At 40.5% G+C, this 20907-nt stretch overlaps 1 protein-coding gene across 1 annotated transcript; it reads left to right on the plus strand.

Annotated features, from left to right (window-relative positions):
- The first annotated feature begins 7557 nt into the window (after positions 1-7557).
- Positions 7558-12133, plus strand: yipf5 (Yip1 domain family, member 5). Its single transcript, XM_053649392.1, has 6 exons — positions 7558-7644; positions 8347-8463; positions 8909-9081; positions 9916-10061; positions 10227-10408; positions 11049-12133. The coding sequence occupies exons 2-6, from the start codon at positions 8357-8359 to the stop codon at positions 11209-11211; spliced, it is 771 nt and encodes a 256-aa protein (XP_053505367.1). The 5' UTR covers positions 7558-7644; positions 8347-8356; the 3' UTR covers positions 11212-12133.
- The last annotated feature ends 8774 nt before the right edge of the window (positions 12134-20907 follow it).

The raw sequence follows: 20907 nt of genomic DNA on the forward strand, positions 1-20907 counted from the left end.
CTTGGTAAATGTGAGCAAAGAGGGCTGTGAAAATTTTTTTATTGTTTAACCTTTTGATCTTTTTTTTTAAAAAAAATCACAAAAATACTCTGCTCTCATGGAGATCAAACAATTACAAACACAACACGGGTTTATCCAAAAAATATCTTTGTTCAATATAGGTGTGCAACAATTATTGGCACCCTTTGTCAATACTTTGTGCTACCTCCCTTTGCCAAGATAACAGCTCTGAGTCTTCTCCTATAACGCCTGATGAGGTTGGAGAATACATGGCGAGGGATCTGAGAGCGTTCCTCCATACAGAACCTCTCCAGATCCTTCACATTTCGAGGTCCACGCTGGTGGACTCTCCTCTTCAGTTCACCCCACAGGTTTTCTATGGGTTCAGGTCAGGGGACTGGGATGGTCAGGGCAGGACCTTGATTTTGCGGTCAGTAAACCATTTTTGTGTTGATTTTGATGTATGTGTGTGTGTGTGTGCCACATTTATTGGCACCCCTATGAATATTTATATATATATATATTTATATATATATATATATATATATATATATATATATATATATATATATATATATATATATATATATAAACCTGTGTTGTGTTTGCAATTGTTTGATGTCCATGAGAGAGTTTTTGTCAGTGGTGCCTCTGCAAAATTAAAGTTGGATCCTCCACCTAATATAACTGGACCAGTGTCTAATCTACACTCATTCATGCTGGCAGGATTTTGTATCATCATATTTTCCAGCCCTGCATCACTGGTGCTGTTCCTGAACACGCACACATGCACACACACGCACACACACACACACACACACACACACACACAGATCCACAAGGCTCCCACGAGAGTGTCAGCCTGTGCACAAAACACTGTTGTGCATTAAGGGGTATAGCTGAGGCTTGTCCAAATGAAGTTTCTCTGCAGCTGACTAAGCCTCCTTCTCTCTCTCTCTCTCTCTCTCTCTCTCTCTCTCTCTCTCTCACTCTCACGCTCTCTCTCTATCTATCTTTCTTTCTTTCTTTTTATTTAATAGCCCAGAGGTACATTATTGCATGCTTTGTTAATGCTGGAGCGATGCACCATTTTTATGAGAAATGGGTAATAAGAGCATGCATCCCCCTAACTGCTGTTCCTTTATGAGCCATTAAGGACTAATAACAATCACAGCAGCACATGGTGTATACAGCAGGGTCAGACACCATGTTACAGAGCATTCAGCATTCAGATCTGCCAGACTGTGCTGTGTATTAACACAAAGAATAACACAATATGTTTCAAAAGTGGTAAAAGAATTAAAAGTCATGTATTACATCATACTTGTTCCCAGTACATGCTTTTCTACACCACAGAAAGTTTCTGGTTAATTAAACACAGCTAATGTGAAAGTTAAGCCAAAATCCTATTCATTATTTGCTCATCATGTGGCTCACAGCGTGATGTAGCTGAGATTATTTTATTTCCAGAGAGGTTTCAAATCTACTGCCTCACCATCACCAAGCCTTCTAAAACATGCAGTCCCTGCCTGGGACTTCCAGCCACTGCATGAATATTTTCCAACCTGTCTATCAGAAATCCGGAACTATCAGAAATCCTTTGAATTTTTGGGGTTATTCCAGAACTTTCTCTCCAGTCGCATGCAAGGACTGAGCTGCCCTCGTTATCTCCGCTCACAGCATAAACAACCTTCGTTTCAATGAAGTCGCTCTGAAGGTTTGAAACTTTTTGTTTTGATATCAGTGATGATTCTTCAGGACTGTTGCAGGGAGGAAACGTTGCCAAGCACCGTCTCGACTCGAGCACGGGGAGGTGCCATGTTCAATCTGACCTCCACGGGGATTTACTGCCATTAGCTCCAGCCTTGTTTTTGTTTTCTTCTCGCAGTCATTTAGTTCCTGATCCTGGAAAACCCACCGCAATACTTTTCAGCTGTAGCTGTGGGATTTCAGCAGCAGCCTTTCATTCAAACAAAGGGAAGAATGAATCAGAATATACCAAGAAAGTGTGAGGGGGAAAAAAAATCCTCCTCTTATGCCTATAATTTATAATTACATGCTTCTGTTTCATTTTGTATGCTGACGGATTTGCTGTCTGGAACACAAATGTGTTAACCACCGAACACTAAACAATAATCACTGTCACAATAATCACTTCCAGAGCATTTATGATTTTCTAGAATGTACTTACAGTCTTTTCCTTTTTTTTTTTTTTCCATTTTTAATCTTTAATACTGGGCATGTAGTAGCTATTTTTAGAGTCTAATATATTCCATAACAGAACCTTTTTATGGCGCTGTATATTGAGAATTGCATGCTAGGATCTCTGAATCCCATTTTCCCTTTTCGTCTGACCGGGTTCTTTTGAGCAAAGTTGAAAATAAATAATTTGCACAAAGAGGCTGCTGGAAGCCTCCATGTTGCATGGGCTGGGTGTATAATTGAGTCAGAGTATGAGGCGCTAAGGGCTTCTGCTCCTGCCAGCTGTGATTCCATTAGAAGCTGCCATGCCTCTGTGGAACACTGTCCTCATGATTTCTCATTTTTCACACACACACACACACACACACACACACACACACGGCTCTGACTGGCACTCCTCCACTGTGGGCGTGTGGTTTAGTGCCATATTCTGCAGCGTGGGTTTTTCATTTCCAGGAGTGTAGGCGTGCTGCTCCTCTTAGAGACTGCTTTTGCCATTTGGCACAAAATGAGAGATAATTGTTTGGTTGGCATACACACACGCACACACACACACACACACACACACACACACAACACACATCTTTCCTCATCAGCAAAATGTCACTCATCAGAACATTTTCCTATCAGGTTAGAGTCACATGTTTTGTACAAATAAATCTGAATGTATAAACACAAAAACACACAAGTGCAAAAATAAAACTGGACACATAAACACACACAGAACACTGTATCTGCATTTAAATCCATGGTGCAGGGGCTTAAACATACAACCTGCGGGCCGGAACCAGTCCCTCCAGGATTTTGCGATCGCAGACATTAATGTAAAATCAAGGAAACTCCGTAATATTCAGAAGAACTTGCAAATTTTCAAAATGATCGCAGATTGTCCGCAGATTCGGGCCGAGACGCGTCGTGTGACGTCGTTACAACGTGCATTTAGCCAAAGCCCTCGTCGATTCACGTGCGTCGAACACGAGTACAGTGAAAAGTTCTCGTTTACCAACAGACATCACTGTGAAAGACCGCGCCAAACTATTTAGTGCGATTGCAAGTCAAGTAGTTTCCCACCAAAAAAAACACAAAAAAACTCTGAAATTCTGTATGGACTGGCCAGAACCGACCCAGTAAAGGGTGTAATTCGGTCCATCGAATGAGTCTAGAATCAGTGCTCTACAGTGTTCTACAGAAATAGAGTCTCTGTTCATCCACTAGGGGGCGAAATAGCGCGGTAACTCAGCTACTGACAAAATGTGCTAATGATGAAATTCTTCATTAGCACGCTAAAATGTTTTATTTTTAAATTTTTTTTTAGAATGAATTGCAGTGTGTTGTTGTGTGCATAAAATACAGAATGTACCGTTCGGATAAATGCAGATAGAACACATTTAAGAGGAGTTATTGATGTGTTGTTGGTCACTAAACTGATTTTTTGTTAGTCCGGCCCACTCTATAGTGCACTGTGTGTAATATGGCCTGTTACCTAAAATGAGAATAAAACTCCTGCCATGGCATCTAATGAATTTATTGCCTAAAACAAATACATCAAAACATGATGCTATGCTTACATGAAAGGTGGCAACAAAAACAAACACTTTTCCCTCCCAAATGTTTATTTGATTTTAAATGTAAGGCAATCCGTGTCAGTGAACAAAACTCTTTAAATGAACTAATCTAAACTATAACCCGATGAGGGAACGGTGTGTAATACAACAACACCAGATTAAACCAAACACTTTTTTTCTCTGGAAGGTCATTTTATTTTTCCTGCATAGAGACTTCATCAGCCTGGATTCAGCTAGCACTTTGTTATTTAGTTAAGCAGATAAAGAGCTCGAGCTGTGTTTATACAGAACTTGGCATGAACTGAGTGCATGGATTAGTAAAGGGTATTTTCAGAACGAATTCATGACCATATGCCAAACTGATTTGTCTTTTCTTGTCACTGACAGATCAGATGTGCGTGGCTAATGCTTCATGCACTCTGACTGCAAGATCGATATGCATTTACTTTATTTTAAATGTATATGGATTTCATATATTTTATATACAGTATAATGATCATACGTACATATGGCCATAACGACATGTATACATATTTGTTATATCACACTCATGATAAGATACTGTTTAAAATGTACTCATGCTTTAGTTCTCACACACAACAAGCCTCCATACAAACACACTTACAGGCGGATGAGCGCGCTTTTTCTTTAAATCCGTCCTCATTCTCCTTGTACAGACACAATCTCTCTGCAAAAGGTTTTTTTTTTATAAATCAGAAACAGATCTGTGCCACTGCTGTCATCCCCTTTGTGTTGTTACCTACCGCTTTGCTTTCTGTGCCTTCGTGCCTGCCGTGTGAAATGTCCCATATGTATGCATGTTCTACAGGAACATATTAAAGGCCCTTACCTTAATTACAGTGTGTTCTGTCATGTGTTGAATAAAAACAACAGGAATATATCAACCTCAGGGTATTACTTTACTACCATGCTGTGCATTACACTGCACACCACACCACACTTTTATTATTGATTGGATCCATTTAACACCGGGATGTTTTCTTCATGCACACGGCGAAAAAATTCAGTCTTGTCTAATATTTCTCACTATGAGATTATTACATAAGAAATATAAGACCACCGATAAATCTATTCATTGAACTCATTTCAAGCTATTGTGAGGGATAAGTTTTGCTTCTTCCTAGAAATAAACACTTGAAAAAAACCAAATCAGCTGCCAACAGAAGACAATTTCATGCTTGAAATGACACAAAAATAAATAAAAGGACTAATAATCTTATATTAGCTTAAAAACCAATCTAAAAAATTAGACACATTTGTTGAATTTGCCTATATTCAAGATATTTTTACTTGCAAAGACATGAGAATAAGCAAGCCTCAAACTTTACATTGGAAAATTCTTCAGTGTGGAAAATAAAACCTATTAGAGTCTTATTTATGTCTTACACTGACTCACTCACTTTCAGTAAGTGCTTTATCCTGGTCTGGGTCACGGATCCGGAGCCTATCCCTGGACTCGGTGTGAAGCCGGAATAGACCCTGGATGTGACGCCGCCCTAAGACGACGTATGCTGTATTACTGTATGTCTAAATAAAAGTGTGAAATCATCTATGAGCACAGTAGTGTACAACAGCTCCTAACAGTAACGGAAAAGTAGAATCGAATTAATGAAGCACAAAGCACCAGGAGATAAAAGTGCTGACCACCGAGATCTACTCTGAGCACACTGGACACACTGCACCTGAAAATGCCAGGCTTAGAGAAGAAAGAAGAACCCTGCATCTGCTGTTGGGTGGCGCAGCTGAAGTGCACTGACCGTGTGTGCTTCTCCTTCTGAATTGTATGTACAATTGAGTTTAATGTGGCCACAAGATACTAAATTGAGGTTATGAAACAGAGTAGTCCATGCTGTCCATTTGGTATTTTGAGTTCTCATTACTTTGTGCTCTCCTCGAAAGAACACAGGAAACATATCCATTAGGGATGTAACCAAATACGAATACATTATTTAGAATGAACAGATGATGTGTAAACAGATACCGATATGGAGATGAATAGAAAGTGGAGTACTGGGGTTTTGTTTGTTTGTTTGTTTGTTTGGGAGGTTTTTTTTTTTTTTGAGCAGAATTCGCAGGGTTCTGGTTGAGACTAGAGGTGTGCATCACGATTCTGATTATAAAAAGAAAAAAGAAAAAAAGCCACCCGAACAGGATGTTTTTACTTTGATATGACCCTGATCCAGAGGTCGGATATGAAGCTTGCATGACAAGCAAAGAGCACATTCATTAACACGCATACAATACGGTGTTCATTCATTCATTCTTAGTAACTGCCTGGTCAAGGTCATTGTGGTTTAAATTACACTACTCGTGTCGTGGAAAATCACCTTATCCTAAATAAAAATCTCTGAGTCATGGCAAAAAAAAATCAGAAAAAAGAATCATAAAAGCCGAGATGTCTGCAGATCATCTGACATTTACAATCAATGCTCGGGTTTTTATACACTGCTAAAACAATGATCTCATTGGGTGGGGTTTCCCTTTTTCTTCTTTGGATTATATTTCTTACAATTCCTCACAATTATGTTTCTTTCTTTTCTTTTATGTTTCTTAAGTTCAATCAGCTTACTTTATTCAATTTTTTTATTTCAACAGACTTCTAAAGACTCCATCAACATCAGAAGATACCGATTAAAACAGAGTATGATTTTTCTGAGAAATGACAGAGTAGGCTTAAAAGAGAAGATTTTTAACTGCAGTGTATGTGTTCATTGATCTCACCAAAATGATCTTAGTTTCTCTGATTAACATACTGCTTTCTCTTTTAATACCTTATATATTGGTCACACATGATCGGATTTTACTTTTGATTACTTAACCTTTACATACTGATTCATTCAATGATTTCTCTTTTTTTTTTTTTAACATATACCATTTACTTTAACAATATACTATACTAGTTTGCCAGCAGGATTACAAAATTGTCTTTTGAGTCATGTAGATGAAATCATGGAGCTAGAATTCACACACCATTCACGCTGACACTCCTGACACGTCTTCATCTTTCCAGTGTTTTCCAGTGTTTTATGGGTAGAGTGGTAAGGGCTTATATGTAATTTAAAAAGAAAAAAAGTCAGGTTTATGCCACGCCCATTCCGGGTTTAGAAATTGTAATACGGACACAGATACAGATACAGATACAGTTCCTCTCAAGATTTCTTCCTCATGTCAGTTTTTTTTTTTCTTTGCCATCGCCACCTCTGGCTTGCTCGCTGGGGACAAATTTAAATCTTTATCGGATTTTGGTAAATCTGCCTCGTCATGATGTCCATTGTTAAAAGCACTAGGCCTATATATAAATAAATGGACTTGAATTGAATACAGGTATTGTGTTACACACCTGATGTCCTCAAATTACTGGATAAACTGACCTTCTAGGTACTATAGTTATAGCTCATTATAAGTAGGGGTAGTTCATGATTTATCATAAAAAAATATACTCTGATTAAGCATTGTCTCATGTGAGCTGCAGAATGATATCTAACTCAGCGAGAATTATTGGGATGTTTAGTTCACTTCATTTCGGGACTGTAGATGATTCACATGATTCATTTATACACATTATATAACTTCATTACGTTATTATTATATAATATGGTCTGAATTTGGTGTCTTAGAAAATGGAAAACATGTCTGTTGATCCCCCAGGATCTGAATTTCACCTCCTGAATTTAGATTTTGTTGTAAAGCGCTCACACCTGTAGAGGGCGCACGTCACCGTCAAACCGCCATTTTATTCCGGCGTCAGTTCCTTAAATCGCCGCTTGACCCGGAAGTGAATGATATCTACCTTGACACGTATGTAGCTAGCCGAGCTGGCTGTGTTTTTCAGTGCTGTGTACACCGACTGCTGAAGGTAAACATTTCACTCGGGGAGAGATGTTTGATGTTTGATGTTTGACTGTATATTTATTTGATTATAGTTTTGTAATAAGCTTTATTAAGCTCCTCTCGGAACTCGCTGTTGTTGTGACTGTGAAGCAATAACTGTAACGTTGTTTTTTCCCCCTCAACGTTTAATCTCAGCGCCGTACATTCCTGATGCAGTTAGCTTAGCTAAAAGATATAATAGGCTGTGGTTGATTTATACACTGACATTATATTTACATTTACATTTATTCATTTAGCAGACGCTTTTGTCCAAAGCGAATTACAAATGAGGAAATACAAGCAGCATTAGCGAGTTGTTTTCCATAATCCTCACTCAGGATGTCGGAGGTGATAACTGCACAGCTTGTTATAATTCCTCCTTCCTGAACACCGTGACTCTTACAAAGTGCTGACACTGGAGACTCCTTTCATATATGATAAACAAATGCAGGCTGTGGCAAATAAAGACAAAGTGCAAGTGTGTGTATGATGTACAGAAACGGTTCTGTTATAAGATGCAGCCTATTGTAAAGATTTACTGAAGGAAAGGAGGGGTAATGGAGACCTGGCAACCATGGTAAACTACAAGTTCTCTGCATCATACACCAAGATGCCTGAATCTGTATTGTGTGTGTGTGTGTGTGTGTGTGTGTGTGTGTGTGTGTGTGTGTGTTTTCCCTTAAACCAGGCCACTCACCATGTCTGGGTTTGAGAGCTTCAACACAGACTTCTACCAGTCTCCTTACAACGTAGACGACCAGAGCCAGGGCAGTTACAGCTACAGCAATGCAGAAGATCCATACAAGTAAATCTCAAAATATATTTATTAATAATAAAGGAACATATTATTGTTTATAAGAGTATTTAGAGACAATTTAACAGTATAAATCTAATCAAACTATGTACAGTTAATTACAAGGCAAACAGGTGTGATTGGGAGGAGTTTGTTTGTTTGTTTGTTTGTTTGTTTGTTCTTCTGTATGGTGACGGGATTGGGATACTTGCCCTCAGGGTTCTGATGCATTGTACGGTTCCGGAGTTTCTGGTAGCACTGTTTACATTCGTCAGAAATGTTTGTCTTGCGTAACCCGATCAAAACGAGTGGCACTGTACAGTAATTAAGACTGAATCTTTTCAAAGACAGGAGGAGAGGTCAGTCAGGGTGCGTTTAAGATCAGTGTTGGAAAGCAGCGTGCGTCCGTTACTGTAAATCTCTGATTGTGTCTCCTGATGACGTGTTCTTCACCCAGGCAGTACGGTCAGTACGATTACTCACAGCCGATGGGATACAGCGCGCCGCCGATGATGCAGCCTCAGCAGCCTTACACGGGACAGATCTATCAGCCCACGCCTGCGTTCACACCCGCCACCTCGCAGTCCATGTACGGCAGCAGCTTTGAGGATGAGCCACCACTGCTGGAGGGTAACACACACACACACTCACACACACACACACTCACACACACACACTCACACACACACACTCACACACACACACACACACACACACACACCCACATTACTCTACTCTGGAAAGGACAAAGGGAAAGCTGACGTAGAGCAATTCTTGGCCAAGAATTGGGGGAAATGAGGTAATAGATGCAGTAGGGTTTTTAGATGGAAAAGCACGTTTTGTGTCACTGCTGCGTTCTGACTTGCCTTTACTTAGAGTTAACTGAATTAATATTAACCTGTAATATGCACATGACCAAACGTTTGTGAACCATCACACCTATACGTGGTTCTTCCCCAAACTGTTTCCACAAAGTTTAAAGCACACGGTTGTATAGAACGTCTCTGTACGCTGTAGCGTTACCATTTCCATAAGAACTAAGAATCCCAAGCACTGTTCCAGCACGACACAAAGCGCACAAAAAGTGCGAGCTCCATGAAGACACGGTGTGTGAAGGTTGGAAGAAGGTAGAAGAACTCGAGTGTCCTGTACAGAACCCTGACCTCAACCCCACTGACTCATCACCTTTGGGATGAACTGGAACTGGAGTCTCCTCACATCAACATCAACATCAGCTCCTGACCTCGACCTCACTAACGCTCTTGTAGCTGAATGAACACGAATCCCCACAGCCACGCCCCAAAATCTAGTGCAAAGCCTTCACAGAAGAGTGCAGCGCATTATAACAGGAAATGGGTGTGATGTTCCAGTGTCCACAAACTTTTGAGCCTGTAGTGTAGAATATCGATACCCTTTGAGTGATTGTAGGTTATATTTACTGATATGAATATGAACTCCTTGCAGAGCTGGGAATCAATTTCGACCACATCTGGCAGAAGACGCTGACGGTGCTGCACCCCATGAAGGCAGCAGATGGCAGCATAATGAATGAAACGGATCTGACCGGTCCCATGGTGTTCTGCCTGGCCTTCGGGGCTACGCTTCTGCTCGTAAGTATTGGCTCAGCCCTCGAGTCTTACACTGGGACGAGAGTGAGGGTAATACGTTTCACAGTCTGGTCCAGATAGGTTATTTGAGTCACAAAGTTTATTATTAGCTCTAGTATCATTTTTGTGCTTGGCCTTAAAATGGTGTCTGTGTTTTTATGTGTATAGACGGGTAAGATCCAGTTCGGCTACGTGTACGGGATTAGTGCCATTGGCTGCCTGGGCATGTACTGCCTCCTGAACCTCATGAGCATGACAGGCGTTTCGTTCGGCTGCGTAGCCAGCGTCCTGGGGTACTGTCTGCTACCCATGATTCTCCTCTCCAGCTTCGGCGTGGTCTTCTCCTTACAGTGAGTAGCCTCGTGTCTTTGATACGGTGTCTGGCTTCTCTAGCGAACAGCACGAACAGCTCCCCTATCAAACCCGGCGTCTGTATCCTGATCGAGCGTGTGTCACGTTCTCATCTCGTAAATCTAGCCCTGCAGGAGGTGGACTGATGGTCTGCGCTAGGGCTGGATCATACGACGATTATCATAGCGATGTTGTGATTAATTACGTCATGATACTAAACACACCAGCTGGGTTTACGTGCGAAGATTTTTTCGGCAAGCCGTATAAATTCATCACGATTGCAGAATCCTAATGGGCTCGTGATAAGGATCCTAAACTAGACGCTCTGTAAACAATCTTCTGTATATAATAAAAAATTATTATTATTATTATTATATACAAATCTCAGCTTAGAGTAAATTACAGATCAGAAACACTCGTCTTTAATAAAGTGTTTATTTAGACTCTGAAAGAGGATGATGAATACAAAGATTTAGCTTTTTTTATTATTATTTATTTACCAAAAGGGTTTCAGAAACCTTTCATCAGCAGCGTGTGCTTAAAGCGATCAGTTAGTAAAATGTTGATATGAAAAGAGAGAGAGCTGCTGTGGAGGAATTTTTCAGAATGACTAATCGGCCGTCCTCATGTGGATTTCAGAGGTTTGCTGGGAATCGTTTTAACGGCCGCCATCATCGGCTGGTGCAGCTTTTCCGCCTCGAAGATCTTCATCTCGGCTCTCGCGATGGACGGCCAGCAGCTGCTCGTGGCTTACCCCTGCGCTCTGCTCTACGGGGTTTTTGCCCTCATCTCCGTATTCTGAACTTTCTCTACAGGAAACACAACACACCACCACACACACACACACACACACACACACACACACACACACACACACACACACACACACACTTACTCGTTCTCAACAGCCGCTTTGAAACACAGTGCTCAGACCAAGCCACGCTCCGGCTAAGCCGTGAACATCCTCAGCATTTAGCACATTCCCTCTTTAACATCTTTCTTTCTGTCAGCCCTGTTTATTCCAGCATCCCTCTTTACTCCATATCTTTAGTTTTATCATTTCAGATTTATTAGATTTTTTTTTCTTCTTGTTTAGACTAATGAAACTAAATAAAATGGCTCTCCAAAGGCTGAAAATGGACCAGAGGCATGTATAGTGAATTATTATGTGTAATCAAACCGCATTTCTGTCTCCTTCAGCGCAATTGTGTCACTGTAGAACCCTTTATTTTCTTTTCTTTTTTTTGAAAATAAACAGTCACTGAAATGGACAGAGCCCCGGAAACCTGATCGTTGAAATGTCTTGTAGTCCAGAACAAGTCACAGCTCTTATTCTGGCACAAATATGAACCTCTTGTGGGTTTTTTTTTTTATTTAATTTTTTTTGTATTTGCTCATTTTTGCTGAGACATTGCCATAAGGTCTTTGGTTTCTTTTGCTATTTGAAAGGCAGGTAATAACTCTGCACAAGCGTACACTGCACTTCAGTACAAGCGTCTGGTTTTGCTCTTTGTTCGACTTTGTACAGTAAATGTCAGGGAGCCGAGGTCACACGGCCGAGCCGCCCACGATATTTATACACCATGTCATTTGTTTTCTTTTGTACGTCTAGGAGAGTCCAATGGTTTTTATCTCTTCTGTGAAAAGTCAGTTAGACAATGGTTGAGTGTTACACTTGTGTTGTTTCACACGCCATGTTTCCAAAATAAATGGGTTGAAGATGTTGTGATGTCAGAAGGCTCTTTTGTTTGTTTGTTTATTTATTTATTTATTTAGTTTTTTCCCCCTTCTGCTTCTCTTATATAGCCCTCGAAATCACAACGGTTTAGATCCTCTGGTTTAAGGACCCATAGATGAGGCTAAAGATGCTCAACAAGACCAGATTTCTTTCCTGGCTAGCGCTATGCAATAAATGCTTAAATAATAAACAGAGTTTTGTGGAATATTAAGAAATGTAAGAATGAAATTTTATATCAACGTCAAGTCTGCAGTCAGTTTTGCTTCCTGCTTTAATCCTGTGCAGGGTTGTATTGGACCCAGAGCCGTTTTCCGGGAACGTTGAAGGAATCTCGGTCCATCAGTGAGCATATCACACTTCCGCACACGATTCACCTGATGACCAGAGACCCTGTAGCTGTAAAGTGTGTGAATGTGTACACACAATCTTAATGTTAAATAAATGAAATGAACCGATGAAGTGCTTGTGATCGCCTCTCTGCTGAGTAACGGAGCTGAACGCATAGCTTCATTAGTTATAAGGACTGCTTCCCAGAACGAGGACTAAATCTGAAGAGATACGTGAAGAACGGAACCGTGCACTGGCTTTGCTGACATCAGGATCCTCTAGAGCTGAGCTTAATAATCATTTTAATTTTCATCTGCACCTGGCCTAAAGATTAAAGCACAGTTTAGTGCCAAACAAACCTGATTCAATTAACTAAATGCTTTCATCTACTGATTTAACTGGCTCTACTAGAACACTAAACTCTTCTTTAGCTGAGGCGTAGCACGATTTGGCACAGACAGATGTTTTAAACAGCATGTGTTCCATGTGGCCTCCGAACAGGACTTGCTCAAGAGTTAGTACAGAAGCATTTTCTTATATTTTATCCATAAAGTGTTTTGAGTAGTTTATGCCCCAACTTGTACAAGCGAGCGCTCCCTTGTCGAGCCAGTTTACCGAGAAATGTTCTTTCTAGAAGAATATTTTGATCATTAAATTGTTTGTATGTTTAAGCACCTTAACAAACATAATCCATGTGAATTTCAGGGCCTGGGAATATCAGCACAACACAACTATTCAAATATGGGCAACATTAAGCAACTAGGAAATGAAGTAAAGTTTAAGACGGTTAACTTATTGCAAGAAATATTAGATTTATGATTATATCGCGGTGGTATAAGATATATGACCCCCTAAAGGAATTTATAATCCATTAAAATCGATTTGTTTTCGACAATTCGATTGAAAGATTGAATTGGGAAAAGTGCTCTCTTCTTCCACTAGGGGGCGAAACTGAGCAATAAACTCCCTTATGTGTTATAAAATAACTTATTTGGCGGTTTCATAGGAATGGGGGTTCTTTAAAAGAACTTTTAATTCTTGTATTGTAAACAAATACACACACACACACACAAACAACTATCATTTGGAAAGGGTGTGTGTGTGTGTGTTGATATGTGGGCCGCACCTTAAATGAGCTTCACACCCTTGATCTCCAGTAAAGGTGTTTGCTTATATTGTGCCAGTGTGACATTAACACGTTGTTCTGTCACTCCCCTGATTATTTCACCCTGATTAGCAGATTACATGGAGCTTATTCCACACCTGCTAACTCTCTCACCAGGTTCTCACCAGGTTCTTCAGCGTTGAAACTCATTAGATGGCAGTGTTGAGTCGAGATCTCCATCTGGCTCGGTTTGGGTTTGTCGTGTTGGACAGCAGTTGTATAACGCAGGCCCGTCTGGTCTGTGCTCTCTAATTGACGGTTTTCCAGAGAGAAACCGTCCAAGAGCTGTCTGACTCTTCACTGACAGACGGAGAGATTGTTATAACAAAGTTATAGTATGTGCGAATGGTGATGGTACGACTTAGATATGAATTATTATACAACCCCGATTCCAAAAAAAGTTGGGACGCCAGGTAAAATGTAAATAAAAACAGAACGCAACGATTTGCAGATCTCATAAACCCCGTATGTTATTCACAGTAGAACGTAGAAAACATATCAAATGTTTAAACTGAGGAAATGCACCGTTTTAAGCAAAAATAAGGAGGTAATTTTGAATTCCACGGCCGCAACACGTCTCAAAACAGTTAGGACGGGGCAACAAGAGGCTGGAAAAGTACGTGTTAGTAAAAAGAAACAGCTGGAGGTTAATTGTGAACAGGTCAGTAAGATGATCGAGGATAAAAAAAGAGGATCTTAGAGAGGCGGAGTCTTTCAGAAGTAAAGATGGGAAGCGGTTCACCAATCTGTGAAAAATGTCTGCGAATTGTGGACAATTTCAGAATAATATTCCTCAATGTAAATATTATCTACAGTACATAATATCATCAAAAGAGTCTGAGAATCTGGAGAAATCTCTGTGCGTAAGGGACGAGGGTGAAAATCAATACTGCACGCCCGTGATCTTCGGGCCCTCAGGCGGCACTGCGTTGAAAACAGGCCTGATTCTGTAATGGAAATCACTGCATGGGCTCAGAAACACCTCCAGAACTCATCGTCCTTGAACACGGTTCACCGTGCCGTCCAGAAACGCTGGGTAAAGCTCTATCATGCAAAGAAGAAGCCATATGTGAACATGATCCAGAAACGCTGCTGTCTTCTCCGGTCCAAAGCTCATTTAAAATGGACCGAGGCAACGTGGAAAACTGCTCTGCGATCAGATGAAGCGAAAATTTTAATTCTTTTTGTAAACCACAACACTGCATCCTCTAAACTAAAGAGGAGAGGGACCATCCGGCTTCTTATCAGCGCTCAGTTCAAAACCCTGCGTCTCTGATGGTATGGCGGTGCATTAGTGCCTACTGAATGGGCAGCTTGCACATCTGGAAAGGCGTCATCAATGCTGAAAGGTGTGTACAGGTTTTAGAGCAACATCTGCTTCCATCCAGATTCCATCCCATCTTTAACCGTTCAAAGATAGTGACGGCTCGTCCATGACGGCGTTTATGATGTTAATCTTCATAAAGTCCACAACGCCATACATTTTAAATTCTGTTGAAATACTAATAAAAACCCGACACATGTAAATCATATAAATGTTCCTTTGATTTACTCGTCTCTCTCGAAGTTGTACAATAAACGATCATGCAATCATTTAGTTTAATAGTTATTATTTATTATCGTGCCCAGTATTTACAACGGGAACTGCAACAAGTGCTAATAAATAGAGGTGCGTTTGGGAAGGAATCAGGACATACTGTGGTAGTTTAAAAATACTCCACAGACATGGAGATCTTGTTTTCTAGCAAATAATCAGAATGAAATCTTATCAGGGTCCACAGATGAAGGCACTTTGTACTGTACGTGCAGACAGTGTGTGTATGATGTACAGATCCATTCCTGCTGTAACGTATGTTGTAAGAGTTGGGAGAAGGGACGGGGATTATGGAGTGGATAACGTTCATGAATCAGAAATGCGTGTGCACCATGTTGACCTTGTTTCCTCATGCAAAGGCGAGATGGTTCACTTTTTCCAATGCCCCAGTTTTTTACATCAAGTTTCATGTCTTTTGTGTGGTTTTAGAGGTGGAAATTTTGTCGAAACCTGGCAAAAACATCCGCTGTGTGGAACACAACTGAACAAAGGGTAACAGGTCTAAAACCACTAAAAATGTAGTGCTGGATGACGGTAGGCCTGTGATGTCGACTCTCAACTCCTGATTACAGGGTTACTTAAAATCCATTAGATTGCAGCATAAAGTTTCCCGATTGGTTAGTATAACTGGTGACATTTATTAATCGCTGATTTCTGAGTACCGGACAATCACAGAAACATTTTTCCTTATGGCATCTCTGTTAGCAATCTGATAGGATGTAATTATGTAAGTTTTATGTTGGGATACTATAAATGACTAGTAGAAATTACTATAATACTTTCTGGAAAAAGGGAATATTTTTTGTAAGAACCATCTTCGGTCCATGAAGGGCTTTTTAATCCAATCCAATCCAATCCGATGTCTGTGAGTGAAGCGGTCCAAAAATAATGAGCATGATTAGCTCAGTGTTGAAGAAACATGACAATGATATTCAGTAGCATGGAGCATTACACATGAATATTCAGCATTGTAACTGCTGCTGGAGCACTGATTGTGTCTGAATTTCATTTAGGTTAATTGTTGAACTTGTTGTGTGAACGGATCGTTCCATTCAGAACTCAGTGATCCACGACTGCAGAGGTAGTGACAGCCAAGTAGGTAAGTTACTGATTTAGTTACTAACTTTAGACCAACTTTGCCGTGATGATATACCAAATATTTCCAGGAGGTTGTAATACTACAGTTTATTTTTATTATTATTATTTTTTTTTATTATTATTATTTATTTATTTTATTTTATTTATTTTTTTTTGCATATGCACTATATGGCCAAAAATTCAAGTTCAGGTGTGCACACCTGATCACTACACCCATATGTTCTTGTTGAACATCTCATTCCAGATTGATTCCCCCTGTGTTTGCGGTTATAATGCTCCACTCTTCTGAGAAGGCGTTCCACTATAAGTCCGTCTCCCTTCCGGAATCTTCATCATTTCCTTTCTTTCAGAGCTCCATTCCAGTAAAATTGCCAACCTGTCTGACACCATGAGCCGATGACCCTACCCACCATGTACTATCTAGCACCTTTTCACCCCAGCTTGTGTAGGCAGAGCGCCCCCGAGTGACCAACGATGATGAACTACGTAGTGCAGCAGAGAGACCAGACCTCCTCAAGGAGTATTACACTTTGTCATAACATTTAGAAACAGACAGGAAACAGAAAAGAACGTCTAGTGTGTCTCGTCTGTAAGATATAACCCAAAGTGTTCTTACACCATTCAGATCGTACATACACCACCAGCACATGAACGCAGCACCAGGCTTGGCTGTCAGGTGGTCAGTAAAATGCAAAACACATTAGTAAGGTTAACCTGTCAGTGGAGAGGCCCTTGACACTATTAGCGTGTACTTCAGACCGCTCTGCCTCAGAAGATCATGTAGATCAGTCTGTTCATGGTCAAATTTGCTTCTATACACGGTCAGGCTTCACAATGGTTAGTTGTTTTTAATTGCATAATTAAAAACTGCATGAAAGCTGCTCTTTATTCTAAAGGGTCTTTATGTTTTTGTACTCTCACTCATAGTGTCTGGCGTGTGAAATGGATGTCTGTTACACCTTGTGTACAGTGAAGGAGTTTAGTAAGGTGCTATCGCGCATGATGGACATTGATATTTCATTATAGAGACTATTATTTTCAGGCTTAGGGTCATTGTCCTATTGGAAAGTGAAGCTCCGCCCCCAGTCTCACGTCTCTCAGAGAATGGAGCAGGATTGTCCTGTATTTGGCTCCATCCATCTCACCCTCATCCCTGACCGGTTTCCCTGCTGTTGAACAGTATGATGCTACCACCACCATGCTTCACACTGGGGATGTTGTTTTCACGATGTTGGGTTTCCACCAGTGGTTGTCCTGTGAACAGCTTCTACCATCTGAGCAGTGGATGTCCTCAGATCTTTCAGAGTTCGCCGTGTTCCCTTGGTTGTTTGTTTGTTACGTGCTAGAGGACGTGTTGAAATGGTTTTTAAAAGGACAGGAGATGGGCATGATTCATCAATGCTGTGGCTTTTTTAATAACCCTTTAAAAATCCCATTGGTAGTGCTTTAAAAAAAATCCTCCTGAGTATGAGATGAGTCACATACATCCTGACATGTGGTAGGTATCAGCATTAAGAAACCGATGTTTGAGGTTTCTCCTTGGCTCTTTTGGGACTTCCTGGATGAGTCACTGTGCTCTTGGAGGAATTTTGGAAGGCTGGATATTTCTGGGAAGGTTCACTACTGTGCTGAGTTTTTCCCTTTGGAGATTCTCTGGAGTCCCGGAGCCTTTGAAATAGCTTTGTAACCCTTCCCAAACGGATGTATTTCAATCACCTTCTTCCTCATCATTTCTGGAATTTCTTTCAGCTTTGCCAGTGTGTTACTGCGTAAGACCTTTTAACCAACTTCCTGCTGTTGAGAAAGTTCTATGTAAGTGTTGATGTGATGGAACAGGGTTTGCAGTAATCAGGTCTGGTTGTGTCTCGTCCAGCTGAACCCCGTTATCAATGCACTTTCATAGATTTGGGGAATTAGTAACTACGGGGGCAAATACATTTTCACACAGGCCCAGTTAGTATTGGATAACGTTTTTTGCTTCAGTAAATAACATTATCATTTAAAAACTGTATTTTGTGTTTACTCAGATCGCCTTTGTTTTCATCTTAGAATTTGTTTTCATTTGTGAAACTATTTAGTACGAGATCTACACAAAAACTGAAGAGATCAGGATGGGGGTTAATACTTTTTCACCGCACTGTAAGTGCACTCCAAGTGACCTGACAAGCAAACCTTAGAAATGAATAATAATCACCAAACAGTGACTCACAGAGGATCGCTATCACTTTTCCCTTGAAGCCAAAGTGAATTGTTAATAAAGATTAATGTTTGCATTATTTCACTGGAAAATAACAGCACATGTGAGTTCATCCTCAGTCACAACTGAGTCAGTGCCTAGTTAAAATGACTCAGATAGAAACTGATCAACAGATTAGCTTAGTTTGTTAAATTGAACTGTAATGTGTGGTTTTAGATTATGACAGCATGTGGCCTTTATGAGAAATGTATAACAAAGTTAATAAAGAGGGAAATAATGGCAGGCAATACAACTCCAGAAGAGTAAGTGTGTTTTTTACCCTCATATCCACTCATATTAGATTTCCACATTACTCTCTTGTTATTCTCATACCTTCCTAGTATATATTCATCTTCTTATTTATTTATTTATTTATTTAATTAATTAATTATAGCTGCTTGTCCGATGTGAATAGAGTTGCAGTTTAAGTTATAATGTGCTGTCGTCAGACAGGATATAACTCCTAATAAGCACAATTACCTAAAGAAGCCTAACGAAATTTCAGCTAGCAGAAAGTGGAGCACGTTACATTAAAGGTGATACGCAACACGAAGACCATCGTCCACTTCTCAGCATCATCTGAAGAGAAGTGTTCATGCTGCAGAAGATGTCATCGCTTTTACACTGAGCAGACATGAAGCTCATTCCAACATGGAAAAGTCAAGAATCCCAAAGCAGTACGCTCTTTCCCCTATGGATATGCTTCCTTCCGAGGCAGCCAGATCAGTTCCGAGGTACATCTGAGTACTCGTCAGGGAGAGGGATGGAGAGCGATTTACGTAACAGTAAAATGAGAGCCCACGAGTAGATGTTTCCAGAACCTGAAGAAAATCAGACGGTTGAACTGATCCCTCGGGATCTCCATGGTTTGACTTGTGAATAAATATAACGATGAAGTATTTATTCGCATTTAAAAAGAAAAGCATGTCCCGTTCTTCAGTTAAGAATGTTGTCTGTTTACTTAGCTGAAGACAATGCTCGGTGGTTAAAGCTTGTGGTCAGAAGTATCTAGACTACCTGCTTCTGACGTCGTACCAGTCCCACTGTGCTGCCATGAGATAGTTTAGTATTCTCGGAAGTCCTTCAACCCTGAACCCTATGGACCCTATGGACATCCAAAAAGCTGTACACCGACCTTATCTGTGTGTGTGTAAAGAGACTAATTCGTATGTACAAAATAAATGTCCAGTAAAGAGTCTCGTCCATTCTTATTATATATGAATGAGTATTAAGGGTCCAGAAAGGATGAAAGGAACGAAGCGGGTAGGTAAAAACTTTTTTTCATTTTTTTTTTCTCTCTCTAACACTAAGGGTTCCAAAGTAGAGACACATTTAGAACTAAACCTTATGCAATTATACTATGGACAGAATGTACCAGATGCTAATTGATTCTCTACAAAGTTGGCTACCAGCTGCCAGTGTACACAGGCAGACTGGTCTAACTGGTAGACCGTGTTTGCCAGCTGATAAGTACTGGTAAACAGAAACATTTTCAAGTTGAGCGCTACCAGAACACATTACAACTATGAAAATTCAAAACACCAGCAATACTGTACTTCACTTCCGTCAAGCGCAATGACCATAAAACCCGACTGACTGTCATTAGAGTCGGTGCACCGTATTATAGACACATTCGCATCCATGCAGTTATCCACTCAGACAATCGTGTGGCAACAGCACAGTGGTTAATATCATACAGGTCCAAGTCAAGAGCTTCAGTGTTCTGCTGATCTCCCGGGATTATCACACACAACAGTCTCTAGAGTTTACACAGAATGGTGCAAAAAACAAAAAACGTCCAGCGAGCGTCGGTTCTGCAGATGGAAACGCCGTGTTGATGGGAGCGGGTCAGAAAGACCTGCTGGCGGACATGTGGAGACTGAAAAAAGACCCGGGGATGTTTTTATAATCTTCATCATTCTGTGTAAACTCCAGAGTCAAGCCTACACCCATGGCACTGAGATCCCCCAGAGTTTATCTTTCATTCTGATGTTTATTTTTATGTGTACGTTTATCTGTTTTTAATTTCATTCTTGTATGATTTTTTTTATTATTATTATTATACCCAGTGCATGTGTAAATATTTCATCGTTCCTCTTACCTCTTTTCAAACCCAGCTTTGGCCTGTAATCCACCCGATCATGCCAAGTGAGGTCGATGGGCATGTGTCAGTAATCATCTCGGAGCCTAATTTCTGGAGAAAGCTCTGGGTCACGCGCTTATCGGTTTTTCTAATGAGGAATTAATGGTGACTCTCAACTCCAGCCTGTTTGCATCTCTGCTAATATTTGGTCTGGGCCGTGGCCTCGGTCTGTCTCTACTGAACCGCGTGTTAGCGGC

Source organism: Ictalurus furcatus, chromosome 18, assembly GCF_023375685.1.
Source record: "Ictalurus furcatus strain D&B chromosome 18, Billie_1.0, whole genome shotgun sequence".
NCBI classification, from domain to species: Eukaryota; Metazoa; Chordata; class Actinopteri; order Siluriformes; family Ictaluridae; genus Ictalurus; species Ictalurus furcatus.

Coding starts and splice junctions, on each gene's coding strand:
- yipf5 (XM_053649392.1), top strand. CDS start 8,357: ATGTCTGGGTTTGAGAGCTTCAACACAGACTTCTACCAGTCTCCTTAC. Junction 10,062..10,226: donor TCGGGGCTACGCTTCTGCTC/GTAAGTATTGGC, acceptor TTATGTGTATAG/ACGGGTAAGATCCAGTTCGG. Junction 10,409..11,048: donor GGCGTGGTCTTCTCCTTACA/GTGAGTAGCCTC, acceptor TGTGGATTTCAG/AGGTTTGCTGGGAATCGTTT.